Raw genomic sequence first — 24,008 nt, 5'->3', positions numbered from 1 at the left:
TTGCTGCTGCTGCTAAGTCACTTCAGTCGTGTCCGACTCTTTGCAGCCCCATAAACGGTAGCCCACCAGGCTCCTCTCATGGAGTTCTCCAAGCAGGAATACTGGAGAGGATAGCCATTCTTTTCTCCAGGGGAATCGTCTCAACCCAGGGGTAGAACCTGGGTCTCCTGCATTGCGAGCAGATTCTTTACTGTCTGAGCCACCAGGGAAGCCCATATTCCCTTATTATTTCTTTAATATCTGTATCTATAGTGAAGTCTCTTTCATTCCCAACGCTTGTAATCTGTGTCTGTCTTTTCTTCTCCCCTCCTTTCCTTGTTTGGCCTGGCTAGAATTTTCAGTTTTGTAGATTTCTTTTTAGCAGGGTCAGCTTTGGGGTTAATTTTTTTTTTCCCTAGTTTTTTGTTTGTCCTCATTTGTCTTGATTTCTGTTCTTTATTTTTACTTTCCCTTGGCTTGTTTTGGTTTGATTTTTTACTTTTATGTTTAAAAATATATTTATTTTTGGCTGCGCTGGGTCTTTGTTGGTGCGTGTGGGCTTTCTCTAGTTGCAGTGAGCAGGGAGTGCTCTTTCTTGCGATTCATGGGCTTCACTGTGTGGCTTCTCTCGTTGGGCAGCACGGGCTCTAGAGCTTGGGCTTTGTTAGTTGGCAGGCTGTGGGCTCAGTAGTTGCAGTGCACAGGCTTAGTTGCCCGTGGCATATGGATTCTTCCCAGAGCAGGGACTGAACCTGGCTGTGTTCCCTGCACTGGCCAGCAGATTCTTAACCACAGGACCACCAGGGAAGTCCCCCCCCGGCCTTTTTTTTTTAAAGGTGAAAAGTAAGGAAATTGATTTGAGACCTTTGTTCTCATCCAGCACAAGCATTCAGTGCTATAATTTCCCCTGATAAGCAGTGATTTAACTCTGTCTACAAATTACGATAAAGTATTTTATTTTCATTTCAATCACAGTAATTCCTAGTTTTCCTTATGACTTCTTCTTGATCCACAGATTATTTAGAAAAAATTCTGAATAATATTTGGAGATTTTTCTTTCACATATTTTCTGTTATTTATTATGTATTTCTGTATTTCTAACTTAGTTCTTTGTGATCACAGAATGTACTTTGAATTCTTTTGAATGTGTATTTGGTCAAATTGGTTGATACTGTTGTTCAGGGATTCTGTATCTTCACTGATTTTCTTTCTTCCTTTTAAAAAATCAGTAATGGAAATAAAAGTATTAAATTTCCAACTCTAATTGTGAATTAATTTATAATTAGTTATCTATCATATGTAATATGCCACTTTAATGGCAGAAAGGGAAGAGGAACTAAAGAGCCTCTTGATAAAGGTGAAAGAAAGTGAAAAAAACTGGCTTAAAACTCAGCATTCAAAAAGCAAAGATCATGGCATCTTGTCCCATCACTTCATGGCAAATAGATGGGGAAACAATGGAAACAGTGAGAGACTTTTATTTTCTTGGGGTCCAAAATCACTGCAGATGGTGATTGTAGCCATGACATTAAAAGGCGCTTGCTGTTTGAAAGAAAAGCTATGACAAACCTAGGCAGTGTATTCAAAAGCAGAGATATCACTTGGCCAGCAAAGGTCCATATAGTCAAAGCTATGGTTTTTCTGGCAGTCATGTATGGATGTGAGAGTTGGACCATAAAGAAGGCTGAGCACCAAAGAATTGATGCTTTCAAACTATGGTGCTGGAGAAGACTCTTAAGAGTCCCTTGGACTGCAAGGAGATCAAACCAGTCAATCCTAAAGGAAATCAGTCCTGAACCTTCATTGGAAGGACTGATGCTGAAGTGCCAATACTTTGGCCACCTGATGTGAAGAGCTGACTTATTAGAAAAGATCCTGATGCTGGGAAAGACTGAGGGCAGGAGGAGAAGGGGACGACAGAGGATGATGAGATGGTTGGATGGCATCACTAACTCAGTGGACATGAGTTTGAGCAAACTCAGGGAGATGGTGAAGGACAGAGAGGCCTGGCATGCAGTGGTTCATAGGGTGGCAAAGAGTCAGATACAACTTAGCACCTGAATAACAGCAACAGCATCTATCATATATTGCTTTGTTTCTTTTGAAACTCTGTTGTTAGATACATACCTAATTAAGTCGGCTATGTCTTTTTGATCCACTGACCTCTTTATAATTATACAATGACCCTCCTAAGCACGTGGTAATATTTTTTGTTCTGAAGTCTACATTGTCTGATAATACAGGCTTTGCAGGCTTCTTTTAATTAGTGTTTGCATGGCGTGTTTTTTTATATGCTTTCATTTTTAACCTGTGTATTTTAGGTGCCTTGTAGATAATGTATAATTGAGTCTTGATGTTTTATGCATTCTATATCTTTTAAAACTTTTTTACTGGAGTACAGTTGCTTTACACTGTTGTTTAGTTTCTGCTGTGCAGCATAGTAAATCATTTATTCATCTGCATATATCCACCTTTTTTAGATTTCCTTTCCATTTAGGTCGCCACAGAGCACTGAGTAGAGTTCCCTGTGCTATAGATTCTCATTAGTTACCTGTTTTATACGGAGTCAGACATGATTGAGCGACTGAACAACAACAAAATATGTCAATCCCAATCTCCTAATTCATCCTGTGTATTCTCTATCTTTCAATCAATGTTTATACAGTTTTCAGCTAATTTATACAGAAATACTTCTAGTTGTTTCTTTTCCCTCTTTTTTGTCTGCTGTTGGATTGAGTATTTACTATTCTATCTGCACTGTCCTCTTATCATTTACATTTTAAAGTTTTGGGTTTTTTTTTTAGTATTTGCCCTAGGGTTAATAATACGATCTTTAATTGAGATTACATCATACGAAAAGCCAGGCTCGATGAAGCACAAGCTGGAATCAAGATTGCTGGGAGAAATATCAATAACTTCAGATAATGCAGATGATACTACCCTTATGGCAGAAAGCAAAGAGGAACTAAAGATCCTCTTGATGGAAGTGAAAGAGGAGAGTGAAAAAGCTGACTTAAAACTCAACATTCAAAAAACGAAGATCATGGCATTGGCCCTATCACTTCATGGCAAATAGATGGGGAAACAGTGACACTTTCTTTTCTTGGGCTCCAAAACCACTGCAGATGGTGACTGCAGCCATGAAATTAAAAGATGCTTATTCCTTGGACGAAAAGCTATGACAAACCTAGCAGAGGCATTACTTTGCTGACAAAGGTCTGTATAGTCAAAGCTATGGTTTTTCCAGTAGTCATGTATGAATATGAGAGTTGAAACAGGCTGAACACCAAAGAATTGCTGCTTTTGAACTGTGGTGTTGGAGAAGACTCTTGAGAGTTCCTTGGACTGCAAGGAGATCAAATCAGTCAATCCTAAAGGAAATCAGTATTGAATATTTATTGGAAGGACTGATGCTGAAACTGAAGCTCCAATACTTTGGCCACCTGATGGGAAGAACTGACTCATTGGAAAAGACCCTGATGCTGGGAAAGGAAAGACTGAGGGCAGGAGGAGAAGGGGACAACAGAGGATGAGATGGTTGGATGGCATCACTGACTCAATGGACATGAGTTTGAGCAAGTTCCAGGAGTTGGTGATAGACAGGGAAGTCTGGCATGCTGCAGTCCATGGCGTTCCAAAGAGTCAAACATGACTGAGTGACTGAACTAAATTGAACTGAATTATTATTAACTGTGTTAATTAATCAGAGTTGATTTTAAATTAAAACATTAAAAATCTTTACATAATAATGTACTGCTTCAAGTATATTGCAAGAGCCCTAAAACAGTGTTTTCCCATCTATTGATCATATTTATTTCAAATTCCTTTTCTAGTTGTTTCTACATCTAGGTTATCTCTGAGTCTGGTTCTGTTGATTATTACTTCAGTGGAGTTTTATTCCCCTTGCTTTGTCACTATAATTTCTGAATGAATGGTGGGCCTTGTGTGTAGAGCAGTAGAGTGGAGGTCAGTAGGCTTTTCCTGTAGTGAGCTAGCTGGTAACTATTTTGAACTTTGAGAATCACGTGTGGTTTCTGTTGTATATTATTCTTCTGTTTGTTTTCTTTTAAAATAACCCTTTAAAAAGGTAACAGACACCCTTAACTCACAGCCTGTGTGGAAACATGGGCTGACTCTGGCCTGCATGCCAGCCTCTGCAGGAGAGAATGAGGTAAATTTACAGGTCCTGTTCTGCTGGGGTGGTGGTGTCGGGGCTGGGCTGGGCTTGGGGTTCATTGCTGTGGTTGCCTCTGCACTGCTGCTTTCAGAACGTCTCCTTCCTGTGCTGACGGTGCGGAGTGAGTGGCCAGAGCAGTCTCCAGCCTCAGCTGAGGGCCTTCCCTTTGGTCTGTGTCCCAGAGGGATCCCCTTCCGTGCTTTTGCTCCCTGCCGTAGACTGCTCTCCTTGGCTGCTGGGTGTTTGCTGGGCCACTGCAGGTCGTGGGGTGAGTGAGGGGAGCTCCCTCTTATGCCTCCATCCGAGTGGGCGCCTTCACAGAGATCCTGTCCTCCTTCCCGTGGCAGCCGCTCTGCTGTGTCTTTGGTTGTTTTTGTGCCAGAGAGTTTCCTTCCCGTCCCCCCAGACAGAAGGATTTCACGGTCTGGACCCAGGGAGGTTTCTGCCTCCCAGCACAGCAGTCTTAATGTGTCTCGATGCTTTTGTTCAGTACAGAAGGGCTCGGGGCAGGGCGGTGGGGAGGGAGGTGTGGGGTGTGTGTGTGTGTGTGTGTGTCTGTGTCTGTGTGTGTTTGTTCCATGGCAGTACCCACTGAGTGCTTGTTTAGTCTACTGTCTTCAATCCACTTACAGCTTAAAGGTTTTTAAAGTGTAGTGCTAGGAAAGAGGTGCAGATTTTGAGTCTGGTTCCTATTACAGAGTCTAATGAAGAAATGACTGCATGGCATGTTTAACGTTCCCATTGGAGAGCCACGGTGAGGAGAAGGGGATCCGTGGTGTCAGGGTTACAGCTTGCTTGGGGCTCTTGTTCCTGTCCGGCTGCTTCCACTTGCCTGCTGTGGTCGGTGGCTGCCGGCTCTGTAACTCCAGGGAGCCTCCCATGGAAAACGGAAGGCAGCTTGAGTGTTGCTGCCGTGACTTCGCAGAGCTCAGTGGCCTGAGGGATGCCTCGTCAGTATGTGGTCTCTCGGGTTGGCTGAACTTGGAGTGAAAGTGAAGTAAGTGAAAGTGAGTGCTTTAAAGCACTCGTATAAGTGAACAGAATTACAGCAGACTACATGAAAAGCCCTCATATTTTTAGTTCAGCATTTTAAAATTACATACTTGTGAGTAATAGTTGAAGGTGGAACATTAATAAGTAGAAGATACTGTTTTCATGTGCCTTTAGTGAGCTCAGTTTTTACGTCAAGAAGTGACACCATTTTGGGTCAGTTGATAGTTCAGTAAACTGTCCGATCCGTCGTTCCAAAAGACCAGGAGGCCCTGAGGGTGGCTTCTGCCCAGGGTCCCCTTGGAAGGTTTTATTCTAACCGGAGCATTGCCTCTTCCCCAGATCCCGACGCAGAGGTGTGTCTCCACGTGCTGCGCCTCGTCCAGTCTGTGGTGCTGGAGCCAGAAGTCTTCTCCAGGTCAGCCGCTGAGTTCCGGAGCTCCTTGCCCCTGCAGCGCATCCTGGCTATGGCCAAGAGCCGCAATCCCCACCTGCAGACCGTGGCCCAGGAGCTCCTGGAGGACCTGCGTGCTCTGGAGCGTGATGTGTAGGGGCGCTCATGCACCATCTTCTCCCCGGGTCCCCACTTTGTCCTCCAGAGTCACCAGCCGTGTGTCACGTTACACATGCAGATGTGATGACTAGCGATGGGTGTGAATTGATATGTATCTACAGGACTTCCTCTTGGAAGTAAAAATTCTTGTGGGTGGTTGGTTAACCTTGCCAAAAAAGGAGCCTGAGGAAGGATCTGTCCTTCCAGAAAGGCCCATGTCAGCTGCAGCCGAAGAGGGCCTTCTCAGAGCAGCTCCTGCTGCCCAGGAGACTCTGAGACCTGTTGGCTCCCTCTAAAAGTGGGAGGTTAAATAACCACCTACCCCATTGGTCAGCATTTTCCTGAGATACATGTTTTGAAAAACAATTCATTCTAATGATTATAATTAATCCCCCCAGTTCACGTTTACCTTCCAACCTTTTGGTGAACCTATTATTTCAGATGACATTGGACATTTTAGTTCTGTATTTTTTTTGCCTCTTTTGTTTTTGAATAAATAAAGCCAGAAGAATCATTGATGTGCTATAACCGTTGTTTTCTGAAGTATTATAAACTTGGTATTAGGAAGTTGCATATTACAATGCATATACGTGGCTGGAGAAAAAACTCTCCTTACATTGTTCTGGGCCCTTTGGCTATAAACTCAGGGATCCAGTTTTTAATATAACATTATCATGGAACAGGCCTTCACACAGTTGCTTGAAGTTCTTTAAATGATGTGCACAGGTGTGTGTCCTTCTCAACTGCATCTGGTCCTGTGGCAGAGAACAGAGGAGGGCGCTCTCTGTTTCTCGTGGGTGCTGCGATATGTGAGCAGAGTCCCTTCTGTCACTCCTTAGAGTCACAGCAGCGTGTGCTGTTGTCCCTCAGGATGATGCCGCAGGCCCGTGGGTTCTGGGAGTTCTGCAGTTGCATAAACACAGACTAGCATCCTTTCCCGTGGCAGCCCCGAGCACATGTGTATGCTGTTTCTGTATGCGTGGCAGTTTGGAATAACTTCATTTTTCTTTTAAGCAGATTTTACAGGCTTTGTGCAGTTTATGGCTGAGTCTGAATGAAGGAGCTTATATATATACACAGTTGCTTGAATTTCACAAGCTGACATATTGTGGAACCTGGCTCATCAAAAGCAGAGAAAAGTTGTAAAAGGCAATTTAAAATTCACGGAGGCAGACATTGGTCCATCTGTGCTGTGTGGTGCTGTGGGCCCTGATGACTGGCAAATAAAATTGAGGACGTTGTGTTTTTGTTCTTTTTCTAGCATAGTATCATTTTCATTTTGGTTATTTGCTTGATAAGGTAATGGAAGATAAACTAGTTGTAATTAGTTGTGCTGTCTCTAGAAATGCAAGGTCTTTTTCCTGCCAAAAATGGGATTGGTGGCATATAGAGAAAAATGGAACTGGGCCAAGCCCGTGACTGTCATGTAGTTTTGCTAATTAGTAGATGAATGTGATTAAGAAGGATACTTTTTTTTTTCCTCCAAATTTTAAAGTGCTAAAGATAGCAAGGGTTCTTATGAAAACTCCTTTAGAAAGAAACATGTCAAATACATATTTTGAGTGTATATCACAGGAAAAGTGATAAGGCCAATTTTCAGGAGTGACTAGCCTTCCTAATATTTTTACTTTTCTTACGAAGGTCAAGGGGAAAACATGGAATCTTCTTTTTTTTTCTTTTTACATCTAAAGATCTAAAGAAAACTCATTTTAAAAAGTATTCATTGAGGTATATACGTGGCAGTGTCTGAGGTTGCTTGTGAATTTTAAAGTCAGAAACAACAGCAGTAGAATGGTATCTGTTTTTTAAATTAAAGCTTTAAATAATTCCTTGTCTATTTATTACGTCAGGGAACTTCTCCTTGGTGCTGTCAGTTTGTTTGTAAAGGCGTGAAAGCTGCCAGGCCCACAGCAGACCTCACTGCCTCTCTAGTCTCCCCCAAACCCCCAGCCGGTGATCAGGGAAGGCCTCTTGCCACCCAGTCTGCTCTGAGTTCTCAGAGGTTTGAGAGGAGCCCATCCTGTTAGGGTGCGGGTCAGTGTGTCTGTGTGAGGCATGAATTGGGATGAGCATAATGGTGTATTGAGTTAGTCTCATCCCAGATCCTTTTACAGCCCCGTGTCTTTCACTTATTCCAGAGGCCTTTAAAATTAATTAGAGTATTAAGCATAGCATCACAAGTCTGGGGCTTGAAGGAAATCGGCCAAGGCCTGTAGTCAGACCACAAGCAAGGAGGGTTTTTAATGAAAGTTGTAAGTGTGGCCATTACACTGTAGCTGTACTGCCATGATATTAATACAAGTGGAAAGGCTGATCAGTACTTTTGTAGGCGTACTGATTTTCTGAGAAGTTCTGAAGTTGAAGTTTGCACTGTTTTGCTCTTCTTTCAAGAAGTAGATGCTTAGACAGCTAACCAACGTAGGTTCTCTGACCTAGACCCTGGTACAGTGTTTTACACAGGATAGGATGCAGCATTCTGTGGGCAGCCTCAGAAGGTGCGATGAATGACCCACTGAAAAGTCTCTGGATAGTTCTTGAGTCCAGACTTAGGTGAGGAAGGAAAGGTCTGTCCTTATGGCCCACAGCTCTCTCTCTGCTCTGAGAATGTGCACACTCAAGTTTGTCTCCAGATGTCGAATGACTGCGCCAGTGCATGTTACACGGTGAAGACTGTTACTGTCTTTGTTGTTGTTATTTGTAGTCCTTCAAGTTTTTTTGAATTGTTGTAAAATTCACCACAGAAATGTAGATGGTGCACATAAAATTTACCATTTAACCCATTTCAAAGTGTAGAATTCAGTGGTATTAAATATATTCACGGTGTTATGTAACCATCTCCACCGAATATTGCCAGAACTTTTCATTGACCCAGACAGGAACTCTGTACCCACTGAATAGTAACACATCATCTTCCATCTCCCCTGCTCCCAGCCCCAGTATCTATCCTCTGTTCTACTTCTGTCTCTCTGAGTTTGACTTCTCAAGTACCTCGTATAAATGGAATCGAATATTTGTCCTTCTGGGTCTGGCTTATCTCACTTAGCAATGCAGTGTCCGTCCATGTTCTAGCCTGTGTCAGGACTGCATTCCTTTCCGTCGTGCCTAATACTCCGTGACGTCTTGGTCACACGTTTTGTTTACCCATTTGTCTGTTGATGGACACTTGCTTTAACCTCTGGCTGTAGTGAGTGATGCAGTGAATGTTGGTGTACATGTATCTGTTTTGAGTTCCTGCTGTCAAATCTTTTGGGTCTGTACTTGAATTGAAATTGTTGTATCATATGGTCTAGGGTTTTCTCTGTATATAACATCATGGTGTCTGCAAATAATGATAGTTTTACTTTTTCCTTTCCAATTTGGATGCCTTTTCTTTCTTTTTCCACCTGATTGCTCTGGCTAGGACTTTCAATACTCTGTTGAATAACAGTGGCAAGAGTGGGAGCCTTCTTCCTAATATTAAGGGGAAAGGTTTTAATTTTTGTGCTGTCAAGTATGATGGTAACTGGGCTTGTGGCCTTTGTAGTGTTGAAGTACCCTGTGGCTCAGAGGTGAAGAATCCGCCTTCAACATAGGAGATGTGGGTTTGATCCCTGGGTCGGGAAGATCTCTAGAGAAAGAAAAGGTAACCCATTTCTGTATTCTTGCCTGCGAATTCCCATGGACAGAGGAGAGAAGCTTGGCAGGCTATAGTTCATGGTGTTGCAAAATAGTCAGACCATGACTTTAGGACTAAACAACAACAAATGTTCTGACCATGCCCACTTTGTTGAGAGTTTTTATGATAAATGTTGGGTTGTTTTCAGATACTTTTTGTGCACCTATCGAGATGATCATATGATTTCTATTCTTCATTTGATAATGTGGTATATCACATTGACTGATTCATGGATTTTGAACTGTCCTTGGCATATTAGAATAAATCCCACTTGATCATGGTGCATGATCCTTTTATTCTTGTTGAATTTGGTGTGCTGATGTTTTGTTGAGGGTTTTTGCATCTGTGTTCAGGGATTGTTGTTCAGTTGCTAAGTTGCGTCTGGCTCTTTGTGACCCCATGGACTGTAGCACTCCAGGCTCCTCTGTCTTCCACTATTTCTCAGAGTTTGCTCAAATGTATGTCCATTGAGCAGATGCTATCTAATCATCTCATTCTCTGCCACCCCGCCTTCAATCTTTCCCAGCATCAGGATCTTCTTTTCCAATGAGTTGGCTTTTCGCATCAGGTGGCCAAAGTGTTGGAGCCTCAGCCTTAGCATCAGTCCTTCCAATGAATATTCAGGGATTCATTTCCTTTGGGATTGACTGGTTTGATTTCCTTGCTGTCCAAGGAACTCTCAAAAATCTTCTCCAGCACTACAGTTCAGAAGCATCAATTGTTTGGCCCTCAGCCTTCTTTATGGTCCAACTCTCACATCTTTACATGACTACTGGAAAACCATAGCTTTGACTGTATGGATCTTTGTTGGCAGAGTGATGTCTCTGCATTTTAATACACTCTCTAGGTTTTTCATAGCTTTCCTTCCAAGGAGCAAGTGTCTTTTAATTTCGTGGCTGCTGGATGTTGTTGTTACTCAGTTGCTAAGTCATATCTGACTCTTTGCATCCCCATGGACTACAGCATGCCAAGCTTCCTTGTCCTCTACTATCTCCTGGAGTTTGTTCAGATTCACGTTCACTGAGTTGGTGATGCCATCTAACCATCTCAGTATATTGGCCTGTAATTTCTTTTTGTTGTTGTTCTCTTGTCTGGTTTTGATACCAGGGTAATACTTACCTTGTAAAATAAGTTTGAGAACATTCCCCAATTTCAGTTTTTTGGAAGAGTTTGAGAAGGATTGGTATCAGATTTTCTTTCAGTGTTTGGCATAATTCACCAGTGAAGCTGTCTGGTACCGGACTTTGGTTCATTGGGAGTTTTTTTGATTACTGTTCAGTGTCCGTACTGGTAATCAGTCTATTCAGGTTTTCTGTTTCTTTATAATTCTGTCTTGGAAGATTGTATGTTTCTAGGAATTTATCCATTTCTTTTTAATTGGGCCAATCCTAACGTCTAATTTGTTGGCAAATAATCATCAATAGTCTTATGATCCTTTGTATTTCTTTGGTATCAGTTGCAATTTCTCTCTTTTCATATCTGAATTTATTTGGGCCTTCTCTCTTTTTTTCTTAGTGAGCTTACCTAAAGGTTTGTCAATTTTATCTTTTCACAGAAACAGCTCTTAGTTTCTCTGTTTTAGTCTCTATTTCATTTATTTCCACTCTGATCTTTACAGTTTCCTTCCTTCTATTAACTCTGGGTTTTGTTTGTTCTTGTTCTGGTTCCTTCAGGTGTGAAGTTAGATTGCTTGAGGTATTTATTGTATCTTGAGGTTGGGCTGTATCACAATGAACTTACTTCTTAGAACTGCTTTTAGCGTATCCCAGAGATTTTGGTAGGTTGTGTTTCCATTTTCATTTGTCTCAGGGTATTTGTTGACTCATTGGTTGTCCAAGAGTATGTTGTTTAATCACCATATATTTGTAATTTTTCCAGTTTTCGTCATGTAATTGATTTCTATCTTCATACCATTGTGATCAGAAAAGACTCTTGATATGTCTTCAGTCTCCTTAAATTTACCAAGGCTTTTTGGTGGCCTAGCATGTGATATATCCTGGAGAATGTTCACTGTGTGCTTGAGAAGAATGTGCTGCTGCTTTTGAATGGAAAGTTCTGTATATACTAAGTCCATCATATGGTGTAATGTGTCATTTAAGGCCAAAATTTGCTTATAAGTGTTCTGTCTGGATGATCTTCACATGAGGGGGCCAAAGTACTGGAGTTTCAGCTTTAGCATCATTCCTTCCAAAGAAATCCCAGGGCTGATCTCCTTCAGAATGGATTGGTTGGATCTCCTTGCAGTCCAAGGGACTCTCAAGAGTCTTCTCCAACACCACAGTTGAAAAGCATCAATTCTTCGGCGCTCAGCTTTCTTCACAGTCCAACTCTCAAGACTCTGATGCTGGGAAGGACTGGGGGCAGGAGGAGAAGGGGACGACAGAGGATGAGATGGCTGGATGGCATCACTGGCTCGATGGACGTGAGCCTGAGTGAACTCCGGGAGTTGGTAATGGACAGGGAGGCCTGGCGTGCTGCAATTCATGGGGTCGCAAAGAGTCGGACACGACTGAGCGACTGAACTGAACTGGACTGGACTGGACTGGATGATCAGTCTACTGATGTAATTGAGTTGTTAAAGTTCTACTATTTTTGTATTGCTATCAGTTTCTCCCTTTGGGTCTGTTAAGTACCTATGTTCGGTGCATGAATGTTTACAAATGTTACATCTTCTTGGTTAGATCAACCTCTTTATCATTATTTAATGCTCAGTTTTGTCTTTTATTAGTCTTTGCTTTAAAGTCCATTTTGTCTGATGAAGTTAGCTATCCCAACTTTCTTTTGGTTTCCATCTGCATGAAAAATCTTTTTCCATCCCTTCACTTTCAGTCTTGTGTGTGTTTTTATGTCTGAGGTGAGTCTCTTATATGCAGCATATAGATATGAGTGGTTTTTTATCCATTCAGCCCCTCTGTCTTACAATTGAAGCATCTAGTCCGTTTACATTTAATGTAATTATTCATAGATACGTACTTACTGCCATTGTGTTCACTGTTTTCAACTGTCTTGCAGTTCCTCTGCAATTTTTTCTTTACTTGCTTTCTTCCCTTATGATTTAAAGACTTTCTGTAGTGTTATGCTTAGATTTCTTTCCCATTGTTTTTGATGTGTCTACTATAAGACTGGGAGCTGACCATGGTTCAGATCATGAACTCCTTATTGCCAAATTCAGACTTAAATTGAAGAAAGTGGGGAGAACCACTAGATGGCTAGGTCATCAGGTATGACCTAAATCAAATCCCTTATTTAATGGAAGTGAGAAATAGATTTAAGGGACTAGATCTGATAGACAGAGTGCCTGATGAACTATGGACGGAGGTTTGTGACATTTACAGGAGACAGGGAAAAAGAAATGCAAAAAAGCAAAATGGCTGTCTGGGGAGGCCTTACAAATAGCTGTGAAAAGAAGAGAAGTGAAAGGCAAAGGAGAAAAGAAAAGATATACAGAATACAGAACTCTATATTCCCATTTGAATGCAGAGTTCCAAAGAATAGGAAGGAGAGATAAGAAAGCCTTCCTCAGTGATCAATGCAAAGAAATAGAGGAAAATAATAGAATGGGAAAGACTAGAGATCTCTTCAAGAAAATTAGAGATACCAAGGGAACTTTTCATGCAAAGATGGGCTCAATAAAGGACAGAAATGGTATGGACCTAACAGAAGCAGAAGATATTAAGAAGAGGTGGCAAGAATACACAGAAGAACTGTACAAAAAAGATCTTCTTGACTCAGATGATCATGATGATGTCACCTAGAGCCAGACATCCTGGAATGTGAAGTCAAGTGGGCCTTAGGAAGCATCACTACGAACAAAGCTAGTGGAGGTGATGGAATTCCAGTTGAGCTATTTCAGATCCTAAAAGATGATGCTGTGAAGGTGCTACACTTAATATGTCAGCCAATTTGGAAAACTCAGCACTGGCCACAGGACTGGAAAAGTCAGTTTTTATTCTGATCCCAAAGAAAGGCAATGCCAAAGAATGCTCAAACTACCACACAACTGCACTCATCTCACACGCTAGTAAAGTAACGCTCAAAATTCTTCAAGCCAGGCTTTAGCAATACCTGAACCGTGAACTTCCAGATGTTCAAGCTGGTTTTAGAAAAGGCAGAGGAACCAGAGATCAAATTGCCAACATCCACTGGATCATGGAAAAACCAAGAGAGTTCCAGAAAAATATCTATTTCTGCTTTATTGACCATGCCAAAGCCTTTGACTGTGTTGGTCAGAATAAACTGGGAAATTCTGAAAGAGATGGGAATACCAGACCACCTGACCTGCCTCTTGAGAAATCTGTATGCAGATCAGGAAGCAACAGTTAGAACTGGACATGGAACAACAGACTGGTTCCAAATAGGAAAAGGAGTACGTCAAGGCTGTATATTGTCACCCTGTTTATTTAACTTACACGCAGAGTACCTCATATGAAATCCTGGCCTGGAGGAAGCACAAGCTGGAATCAAGATTGGTGGGAGAAATATGAATAACCTCAGATATGCAGATGACACCACCCTTATGGCAGAAAGTGAAGAAGAACTGAAGAGCCTTTTGATGAAAGTGAAAGAGGAGAGTGAGAAAGTTGGCTTAAAGCTCAACATTCAGAAAACGAAGATCGTGACATCCGGTCCCATCACTTCATGGGAAATAGATGGGGGAACAGTAGAAACAGTGGCTGACTTTATTTTTTGGGCTCCAAAATCACTGCAGATGGTGACTGAAGCCATGAAATTAAAAGAGGCTTACACCTTGGAAGGAAAGTTACGACCAATCTAGACAGCATATTGAAAAGCAGAGACGTTACTTTGCCAACAAAGGTCCATCTAGTCAAGGCTATGGTTTTTCCAGTAATCATATATGTATGTGAGAGTTGGACTATAAAGAAAGCTGAGCACCGAAGAATTGATGGAGAAGACTCTTGAGAGTCCCTTGGACTGCAAGGAAGTACAACCAGTCCACCCTAAAGGAGATCAGTCCTGGGTGTTCATTGGAAGGACTGATGTTGAAGCTGAAACTCCAATACTTTGGCCACCTGATGGGAAGAACTGAGTCATTGGAAAAGACCCTGATGCTGGGAAAGATTGAGGGCCTGAGGAGAAGGGGACGACAGAGGATGAGATGGTTGGATGGCATCACCAACTCAATGGACATGAGTTTGGGTAAACTCTAGGAGTTGGTAACAGACAGGGAGGCCTGGCGTGCTGCAGTTCATGGGATCACAAAGAGTCGGACATGGCTGAGCCACTAAACTGAACTATAGGTTTTGCCTTGTGGTTACATGAGGCTCACATGTAACAGCTTATGTGTATATATATATAAAACAGCCTATATATATATAAAACAGCTATATATTTATATTTATATAAATACATATATATATATATATATATTTTAAGTTAATCTATTTTAAGTTGATAACAAGTTAAGTCTGAACACATTCTAAAACTCTGGGGACTTCCCTGGTGGTCCAGTGACTAAGACTCCATGCTCCTAGTGCAAGGGGCCCAGGTTCTATTCCTAATTGGGGAACCAGATCCCACATGCCACAGCTAAGAGTTTTCATGCTGCAACTAAAGATCCTGCATGCTGCAACAGACTGAAGATCCTGGCACAGCCAAATAAGTAAATATTTTAAAAATTTAAAAGTAAAATTCTGTGTTTTCACTCTCCAGAGCATGCTTTAAGTTTTTGATGTCACATTTTACACCTTTGTATTTTGTGTACCCCTTAATTAAATATAGGTTTTTTTTTTAACAACTTTTGCCTTTTACCCTTTATACTAGATTTATAAGTGATAATCTGCTTTATTATATACTTAACCTTTTCGTTGTTTGGTCGCTAAGTCATATCTAACTCTTTGCAACCCCACAGACTATAGCATGCTAGGCTCCCCTCTCTTTCACTGTCTCTCAGAGTTTGCTCAGATTTATGTCTGTTCAGTCGATGATGCTAACTGATCATCTCATTCTCTGCTGCCCCCTTCTCCTTTTGCCTTCAGTCTTTACCAGCTTCGGGGTCTTTTCCAGTGAGCTGGCTCTTTGCATCAGGTGGCCAAAGCATTGGAGCTTCAGCATCAGTCCTTCCAATGAATATTCAGGACTGATTTCCTTTATGATTGACTGGTGTAATATCCTTGCTGTCCAAGGGATTTTCAAGAGTCTTCCCCAGCACCCGTTAACCTTTCCCAATAAGATTTTTACTTTTGCATGTTTTCTTGCTACTAATTGGTGCCCTTTCTTTTCACCTTGAAGAAATCCATTTGATTTTTCTTATAGGGCCAGTTTAGTGATGATGAACTTTTTTTAGCTTTTGCTTGTCTGGGAAATGCTTCTTCTTTGATTCTGAATGATAACCTTGGTGGGTAGTGTTCTTGGATGGAAGTGTTTTGTTTGTTTGTTTCATTTTAGTTCCTCTGGCCTGCAGTATTTCTGCTAGGAAATCATCTCAAAGTCTTGTGGTGGCTCCCTTATAACATCTTATGGAAAAACCCCATTTTTTTTTTTTTTTGCCAAACCAATATGAAACAGCTTTCCAGGTGGCTCAGTGGCAAAGAATCTGCCTGCCAATGCAGGGGATGTGGGTTTGATCCCTGGGCTGGGAAGATCCCCTGGAGGAGGAAATAGCAGCCCACTCTAGTATTCTTGCCTGGGGAATCCTATGGACAGAGAAGTCTGGTGGACTACAGTCCATGGGTCACAAGAGTCAGACATGACTTTGTGACCTAAACAACAACAATATACAGCAAGTTGTTTTTCTCTTGCTGTTCTTAAGATTGTCTAACTTTTGACATTTTAATTACACTGTGTCTTGGTGTGGGTCTCTTTGGGTTCATCTTGTTTGGGTCTTTCTGGGATTCCTGAATCTGATGTCTGCTTTATTTCCCAGGTTGGGGAATCTTACAGCCAGTATTTCTTCAAATAAGATTTCTGCCCCTTCCTCTCTCTTTCCCTTCCTTCTTGGACCCTTATAACGTGACTGTTATTCTACTTGAGGTTGTCCCGTGGGTCCCTTAAGTTATCTTCACTTTTAGAAGTTCTTTTGTCTTTTTTGCTGCTGTGTTTGTATGACTTCCTCTGCCCTAACTAACCACTGATCTTTCTTCTGTTCATCTAGCCTGCTGTTGAGTCCCTCTAGTATATTTTTCATTTCAGTTACTGTACTCTTCAACTTTGAGACTTCTATTGGCTACTTTCTTATAGTTTTCTGTTTGTCCAAGTTCTCTGTATTCATCCACTCTTTTGTGTTAAGTGAGCATTTTTATTAACATTACTTTGAATTCTTTATCAGGTAAATCAACTTATCTGTGTCTTAGAACATACAAAGTAATTGTTCAAAAAATTACTCTCAGCCTTAGTTTATTATGTTTTTAAATTGAAGGCATATATGTAGCCCAGCTTTTCAGAATAAATTACTTAATGCAGACTGTTACTCTTGAATATCTGTAAGGAGAGTCCAGGTGGCAGGATACTTGTTTCGGGACTGGTTGAGGACAGCATTGAGACACTTCCCTGATGATCCAGTGGTTAAGTATTCACCCTTCTAATGCAGGGGACACGGGTTCCATCCCTGGTTGGGGACCTAAGGTCCCGCATGCCGCGGGGCAACTAAACCCGTGCACTGCAACTATTGCACCCATGTGCTCTAGAGCCCATGCTCTGCAGCAATAGAAGGCCCCATTAACTGCAGCTAGAGCAAGCCCATGTGCTGCGAAGAAGAGCCTGCAATGCAGTGAAGACCCAGTGAAGCAAAAAAAAAGAGCAGTGCAGGCCGGATGACGTCAGGGTTCGCCTTGTGTGATGGCAGATTGCTGGGGACCTGGGAGCAGGAGCAACATCTGATTTTCATTGAAAATGTAAAAAAGATCCATTCCATTTTTGAGAGCATTTGGTTTCTTGATGGCCATCAGGGCCTGTGTCTGTACCAGCCCAGTGCTCACAGCCACTTTCTGCAGGTGAGGGGACAAGCCCAGAGAGGCTGCGCTGCCTGCCCACGTGGTCCAGCCACAATTCAAGCCTGCCTCCCTCACAGTGCAGTCACTTCCCCTCCCAGGGTGTGTGTCCACCCTTGTCTGGTCACTTGTGCTCCAGATCAGAGTCTTGTCCTGCTCTCCAGCCTTCACAGTTCTGGCAACCAGCATTTTTGGTCCCTCTGGCATCCTCTTTGGCCACCATGCTCTGGGTGCCACCAGCAGGCCCACAGGGTGGTGGAGGGAGGGAAAGAAGGGAGGCAGGGGACAGTGGCCAGACGCCCACCAGTCACCCCTCTGCCCACCCCCAAGTGATGTTCAGACAGCACATGCTGGCCTGCCACAGGCTCCTATGGCTGCCTGATCACATGGTACCGTTTAGAAAGATAGGGAGAGATGCAGATGAATCATCAGTATTAAAAGTGTTGATTTTTAAAAGATTCTGTTCGGTGTTTGCAGGTCAATTTGCAGGATTAACGTTCTTGTCTTTAACACTCTTTGAGATCCATAGAGCTAAAGGCAGGGGAGGCCAGGAGCAGACAGAACCTCCTACCTGCTCTCGGCCAGAAAGCCAGCTTCAGATGCCCCAAGACAAGATCGTTAGCTTCCTGCCTCCTGCCCTAGGGACAAGGCCGCAGGCCCAGGGAGAGGTGACCCCTGGCAGGAAGCACTGGTGCTTTTTCTTTTTGTTCTTTAATCAAATGCCAACAGAGGAGAAATAAAGAGCAGCTGATGCTTGGAAGATCACGTAAGGGTCAGGGAGCAAGCCCCTCGGCCTGGCACAAAATACATGACAAGCACATTTTTTGTGGCCCTGGAGCTTACCTGTTCAGCAGCAATGTTGTTTTTCGAGGTGACCCATCACCCTGACATTCTTACATAAACAACACATCCCAAACCTGCTGCCTTTGGACATGGTACCTGGCACATTAATTCTTCTTGATGGATCAAGACCCTCGCCAGCCAGGGAGCAAGTTTGGAATCTTGGTTCTACGCTTGCCACATGGGCCCAGAACCATGGGCTTCTCCCTTCAGACCTCCTGGTCTGCAGGAAGGTGCCCTGGGGAGCAGCAGAGCCCCTGCCTGCACTGCCGACATCCAGGCCACGCCTGACGCCCCTGCACTGCCCCCCCCGCCAACTGGCTGGGCCAGCAGCCTCTGCTTTTCTGCCATCTTGATTCTCACCCAGCTCCCCAGGAGGGGAGAAATAGCCAGCCCTTTGAAGGCCTCTGTGGCGAGGCCTGGGCTGCAGATGTCCTCTTGCCCTGGACCTTATCCTCCTCTGGGGCACATGTGCCCTGAACGGTGGGGTGCTGCAGCTGAAGCCGTGATGCCCAATTTTCTGTGGCCTCTACTCTTGCTGCTGAGCTGCTTTGCTTCCCCGGCCCGCTCCCCCGACGTGCACACCAGTGTGGAGTCTCCTCTCGCCCCTGCCCCCCCGGCACTTCCTGCCTGGACCACATGTGGACACAGGTCAAGTTCAGTAATGATGTCCCTGGCATGACCATGAATGGTTGCAGCCACAGTTCTTGTCTGGGAGTGTGTATATGTGTGTGTGTGGATCCAGGTGTGCGATCTGTACATGTGTCTGCACATGTGCATGTGTGTATCTGTGTGGGGTTTGTCATTCCTTTCTGCGATGCTGAGCAGGTGGCCTGGCCCTGACTACCCTGTTATACCTGGTCTCCAAGCCCATGAAATCTGGCAGGAATTTGGCCACAAATTAAGAAAACCCAAGCCTCAAGGTGTAGATTTCTTTCCAGGAGTGGAAGGGATGCATGTAAAAGGGCGAAAATCCAGAAGCAGAAGTGTCCTTGGAGACTGTCCTCCAGGGAATGGCCTCAGCCTCAAGTCAGTGGCACAGACTGGTTAGGGACTGCTCACGGGGCTGCCCATCACCCGTGTTTTGTCTGCATGGGCCTGTCACTGAGAGATTGTTGTTAGTTTCTGTCTGACGTTGCAGTCAGGAGCTTCCAGCTCCTGAGCTTCCAGCCCAGGAAGCTCATCGTGAGCCAGGGCCTCCACCGAAGGGGCTAGGGTTCAGGTTGGACACTTGTTCTCCTGCCCCCTTGCTCTGTGTCCCCAGGGTGGGTGGGGCCTAGGGTTTGTGTGTGTATGGGAGGGCTGTGGCTGCAGGTCTCCGGGCAAGTGAAGACCACCTGTGTCTCTGGGGCTGTATACCTGGTTCACTGTTTCTGGCTGTGGACCAAGTGTACTGTGCTCTGACCCTGGGCCAGGCTTCAGGGGGTGGCGATGGTGACAGATGACAGGACCCTGAGCCTGCAAGTCAGAAACTCTGCTGTCAGGTGTGCACTTCCCCTTGAACCCAGCAGAGCGATCAGTATGCAGGGCTGGAGGCCGGCCTGAGGCAGAAGCCCGTCTGCTCCTTGCTCTGCTCCCCTCGGTCCTGAGACCTCAAGCCCCTTCTTAATCTGGTCTTCCCACCTGTGCTGGAAAAATCCCGCTCCTGGAAGTTGCCCGGAGAAAAGCCCTGACGTGTTGTCAGGTAGTGGGAGTGACAGGGAAATGAGCAGACCAGGTCCCGCCGCTGGAGGCGGAGACACACGCTCTGGGGCGAGGGTCCGCCTTGAGGCCCAGCTGCCTTCCCGCCGGCCCCTCCCGCCTGGGGTCGGATGCCGCCTTCACCCTACTGAGTGCTGGCGTCACAGCTTGAGAGACTCAGCGCCCAGGAACACAGGGCCCCTGAGGCTGTGGCCACGTAGGGAGCGCTGGCCGGGCTCTGGCAGGTGGAGCGCCTTCCTGTTTATCCCGCAATTAGTCACAGCAACTGTGACCAGGACGCGCCGTCTTGGCCTGTTGATCCCCAGCGCCCCGCCTTGGGCTTGCACAATCGGCCCTTGAGGGCAGGATAGCTTCTGCTTTCCCCAGAACCTGCCACCCTTGCCCCACTGGGCACGCACTTCCTCTTCCAAGCCCTCCCGGAACATTTTGGCCTGGGCCACGCTCTGCCCTGTTTGGGAGGGGCAGCCTTCATCGCAGCAGACAGAGCCACTGCTCCCATGTCGCCAGCCAGAGGGGCTGGGCTTGGGGGACTAGGGGGCAGCCCAAGCCCCTGGCAGGTGAAGGGACTCGCCCCGCTCCGGGTTCCTGGGGCTTGAGAAGTGTGCTCAACAGGAAGGCAAACGTTCCATTGGGTTCTGCTCTTTTGTGAGGGCGTGGAATCCCATGAGGCCATGGAATCCCCTGAGGCCGTGGCTCTGAAAGAGAGCTGGATGATGCCCACGGGTGGTTCACATGGCTCCCGCCCACAGCAGCCAGGCTCCCAGTGGGTGGCCAGCCCTCCTAGGGCCCAGACGCAGACAAGAGGGGAGAGGGGGACTGGGCTGGTCCCCAACCGGGGTTGGGGGAAGTGTGTGTGGGAGGAGAGCGTGCCTCCCACAGGACTCTGCTTCCGACTCCACCCCCTGATCTCCGCCCACCAGGTCAGGGAAGTGCAAACTTGACCTCAGGTGACAGTTTTTCATTCTTAGAAAAATCACTCAAATGGGGCTATTTAACAGAAAGGGGCTTTTTCACGCTGTCCATGGGGTTTTCCATGGGGATTGAAAGCAAAAGGAGAAGGGAGTGGCAGAGGATGAAATGGTTGGATGGCATCACCGTCTCAATGGGCATGAACTTAAGCAAGCTCTGGGAGATGGTGAAGGACAGGGAAGCCTGGTGTGCTGCAGGCCATGGGGTTGCAGAGAGTTGGACAGGACTCAGTGACAGCAGAAAGGGGTGGGGCCCTGGAGCCAAGCTGCCGCTTCGGGTCGCATCCAAGTCAGCTTTCACTTTTGCGTTTGGAATGTGTGTGTTTTTTGGTCTAGTTTTAATTTCTCCCCAGTGCATTTTGTCTGGGCTCCTGCTGCAGCCTGTCTGCATTTCTCTAGGACACCCCAAGCGCACAGAGGCAGCCGATGCTGCCTGCAGGGCGAGCCTGCCATCAGGCAGTGACCCCGAGGACACTGGACAGACGCCCTGACCCCACAGCCTGACCAGCAGGGTGGCCCACCCACGCCCCTGCCACGTTGCTGGCTTCCGGCCTGTGCCCGGCCATGTGGAGAGTCTTGTCTGAGATTCGCTTGACTCCTCACCGCTGCCCAGCCTCAGAGGCCCGCCCGTCCGGTGTCTCTGCCGTTGGCCCTGTCTCCCAATCAAACAGACTCCTGGGGGTCTAGCGATTTCCAGCTTGGCATCCGAGCTTCTCAGAGCAGGGATTTCCTCCGCGTTGCCCTGAGCAGCTCTGTCTGTCGTGGGGTGAGGCTCTGAGCCCTGGGCCCCGGCTCATCTTCACTCCCTGCACTGCTGTCCACAGGTGTGGCTGGCAGTGCCCCCTTGCCTGGCCCTTCACCCTCTCCCAAGGCTCCTTGACAGGCCCCTGGGGCTGCCTGGCCAGCACTTCAGGGTCGAGTGCTCCCTGCCTGCTGCCAGCCTGGGTGGTCGACAGTGCTGGGTTGCGTTCTCCCCAGCTCCTTGGGGGCCCTAGAGCTTTAGTCGCTGCTATGGTCTGAATGTTTGGGTCCCCCTGAATTCACATGTTGACCCCCAAAATAATGGCATCAGGAGGTGGGACCTTTGCCTTGTGACGGGACAGTGTCCTTGGAGAGAGAGATGACCTCTTTCTCCCGGGTGAGAACACAGCAAGAAGGAAGCGGCCATTTCTGGGCCAGGACAAGGTCCTCACCAGACCCCACATCTCGGATGTACAGCGTCCAAAGCTATGAGGAGTGAGTGTCTGTCATGTGGGCCGCCCGCCATGGGAACCAGTCACAGCAGCTGGTAGAGATGACCCACGGGGACCCCCGGTGTGGCTGCTGCCCTCTGGTCCCCGGCCCCCCTCCTCAGCCTTCTTCAGAAACATCCCAGGTGTGCTCGTGAGCCCTGTTTGTCCTGGGGCAGAGGGAGTCCAGGAGACGCCCTTGTCCTGCCCGCTGGGGCTGGAGTGTACCTGAACCCTTGAGCACTCACACTTGGAGTGAGGGGCGGCAGGAGATGCACAGATAGGCAGGCCATCTGAGACCTGATCTCGGCATCCCCTCCTCCCCAGGGACTCCCCCAAAATGCTGAGCATCCTCTACACCAGGCCTCTGCTCTGGCCCTGGCTAACCCTGCTGCCCTGCTGGTCAGACCCAGGCAGACGCACTCCCTGAGCTCAGCACATCCCCCACCGCGCCTGGGCCGCGTCCGGGCCCGGGCCGCCTCCCCCAGACCTTCCAGGCAACGACCGAACTGTCAGTTACTCTTTCACAGGCAAGGAAACAGGTTTTGGGAAGTTAGATGCTGCATCCAAGGTCATGTTTCTAGGAAGAGTGGGTGGGACTTGAATCGGGCAGTTAGATGGTAGAGCCTTGGCGTATGCGATCGGAGGAACTAGGGGTCGGAAGGAACACAAGCTCTGCAGGGTGCTCAAGGCTCTGCCAAGAGCTCGGAGTTACGGGGTGCCTCTTAGAGGGACATGAGGGCTGAGGGTGTCTCCAGGCCTGGATGGCCTTCAGGGCCAGCGTGGCCTCTCAGCTCATGTGTCTCGACTCCCCACCAGGGTGTCTCCTTGGGTCCCTGTGTCTGGCAAATGGTGCTGCATTCAAGTGAGGGCCGCTTATCCTGGAAGGACGGTTCTGGGGGGAGCCCATCCCGGGGGCGTCGGCACATGAGGGCATGCACTCTGGGCTTGTGTTCGGAATGTCTGAGACGGTTGTGTAATGGATGGCCTGCAGCTGCTCTGTTGAGGCTCAGCTGCGGGGATAATGACCTGGCCTGAGGGACACACCGTGGAATGACACACACACAGAAGAATGGCTGAGTTGTTCCTGGGGGGTGGAGGCGGGGCGGGGAGGCCAGGAAGGGAGGTCACCTGCCAGAGCTTTCTCCAGAAATCACAGGCTGCCTGGAAGCCGTGGGCCACACACTCTGACCGGGTCAGCGTTGCAGGGTGACGGGAACAGGCCCACAGGAGTGTTCTTTCTTGACAGAAATCTTCTTGGCATGAACACCTTTCCTGTCCCTATGACTGGTGAGAAGGGACCTGCCATGCAACCCTGGCCCTGTGTGGGAGGCTGGCAGGGGTGGACACAGGCCTTTCAGGGCCAGCAGGCAGTAAGGGCTGGCATGGAGGGCAGTGTCCTAGAAGGAGGGGGACCCATCTGAGTGTGGGTGCCGAGGGCAGGAGGGGGCAGGCCTGCTCCCTGGTGGGGGAAGCTTCCAGCATCGCACCACCCTGGACCCGCTTCTCTGGGCTCTGCCTTTTGTGAACACCGGCCCCCACCACTCCCGGAGACCGACGTCAGCAAGGCCTGCACTTCCTAGAAAGCTGGTTAGCAGATCTTTCCTGCAAGCCATCCATTCTTGGGAAACACGAGGAGGGCAGAGCGTGGACGCTATCCTGTCCTGGCGTCTGGCGTCATATCTGAGTTGGCAACGAAGGGCTATTGCAACACTCCTGGGCCCGCGTCCCAGCCCCTCTCCTCACTGTCCCTGGTTCAGATCTGCAGGCGGGGGAGGAGGGTGGTGGACAGCAGAGCCCTGCACACTCGAGGGCCCTGGTCCCCAGAGTGTCTGGTTCTGGGTCTGGGTGGAACATGTGGTGCTGAGCAGGGGTGGGGGTTGTGTGTGCCTGCATGTATGTGAGCACGTGTGTGGGCGTGTGTGTAGACATGTATGTGTGGACTGAATCCAGCTTGATGGAGCCCTTCT

General features: G+C 46.7%; 1 protein-coding gene across 1 annotated transcript in view; it reads left to right on the top strand.

Moving 5' to 3' along the window:
• Window positions 1-6,124, top strand: part of HSF2BP (heat shock transcription factor 2 binding protein) — an 85,034-nt gene extending 78,910 nt beyond the window's left edge. Inside the window, exon 9 of the mRNA XM_068981051.1 lies at window positions 5,489-6,124. Within this exon, the coding sequence (XP_068837152.1) occupies window positions 5,489-5,697 (209 nt within the window). The 3' untranslated portion in view covers window positions 5,698-6,124. The remainder of the gene's footprint in view (window positions 1-5,488) is intronic.
• The last annotated feature ends 17,884 nt before the right edge of the window (window positions 6,125-24,008 follow it).

Source organism: Capricornis sumatraensis, chromosome 1 (genome assembly GCF_032405125.1).
Source record: "Capricornis sumatraensis isolate serow.1 chromosome 1, serow.2, whole genome shotgun sequence".
In the NCBI taxonomy this organism is placed as follows: Eukaryota; Metazoa; Chordata; class Mammalia; order Artiodactyla; family Bovidae; genus Capricornis; species Capricornis sumatraensis.
This window is presented reverse-complemented; position numbering and strand designations above follow the sequence as displayed.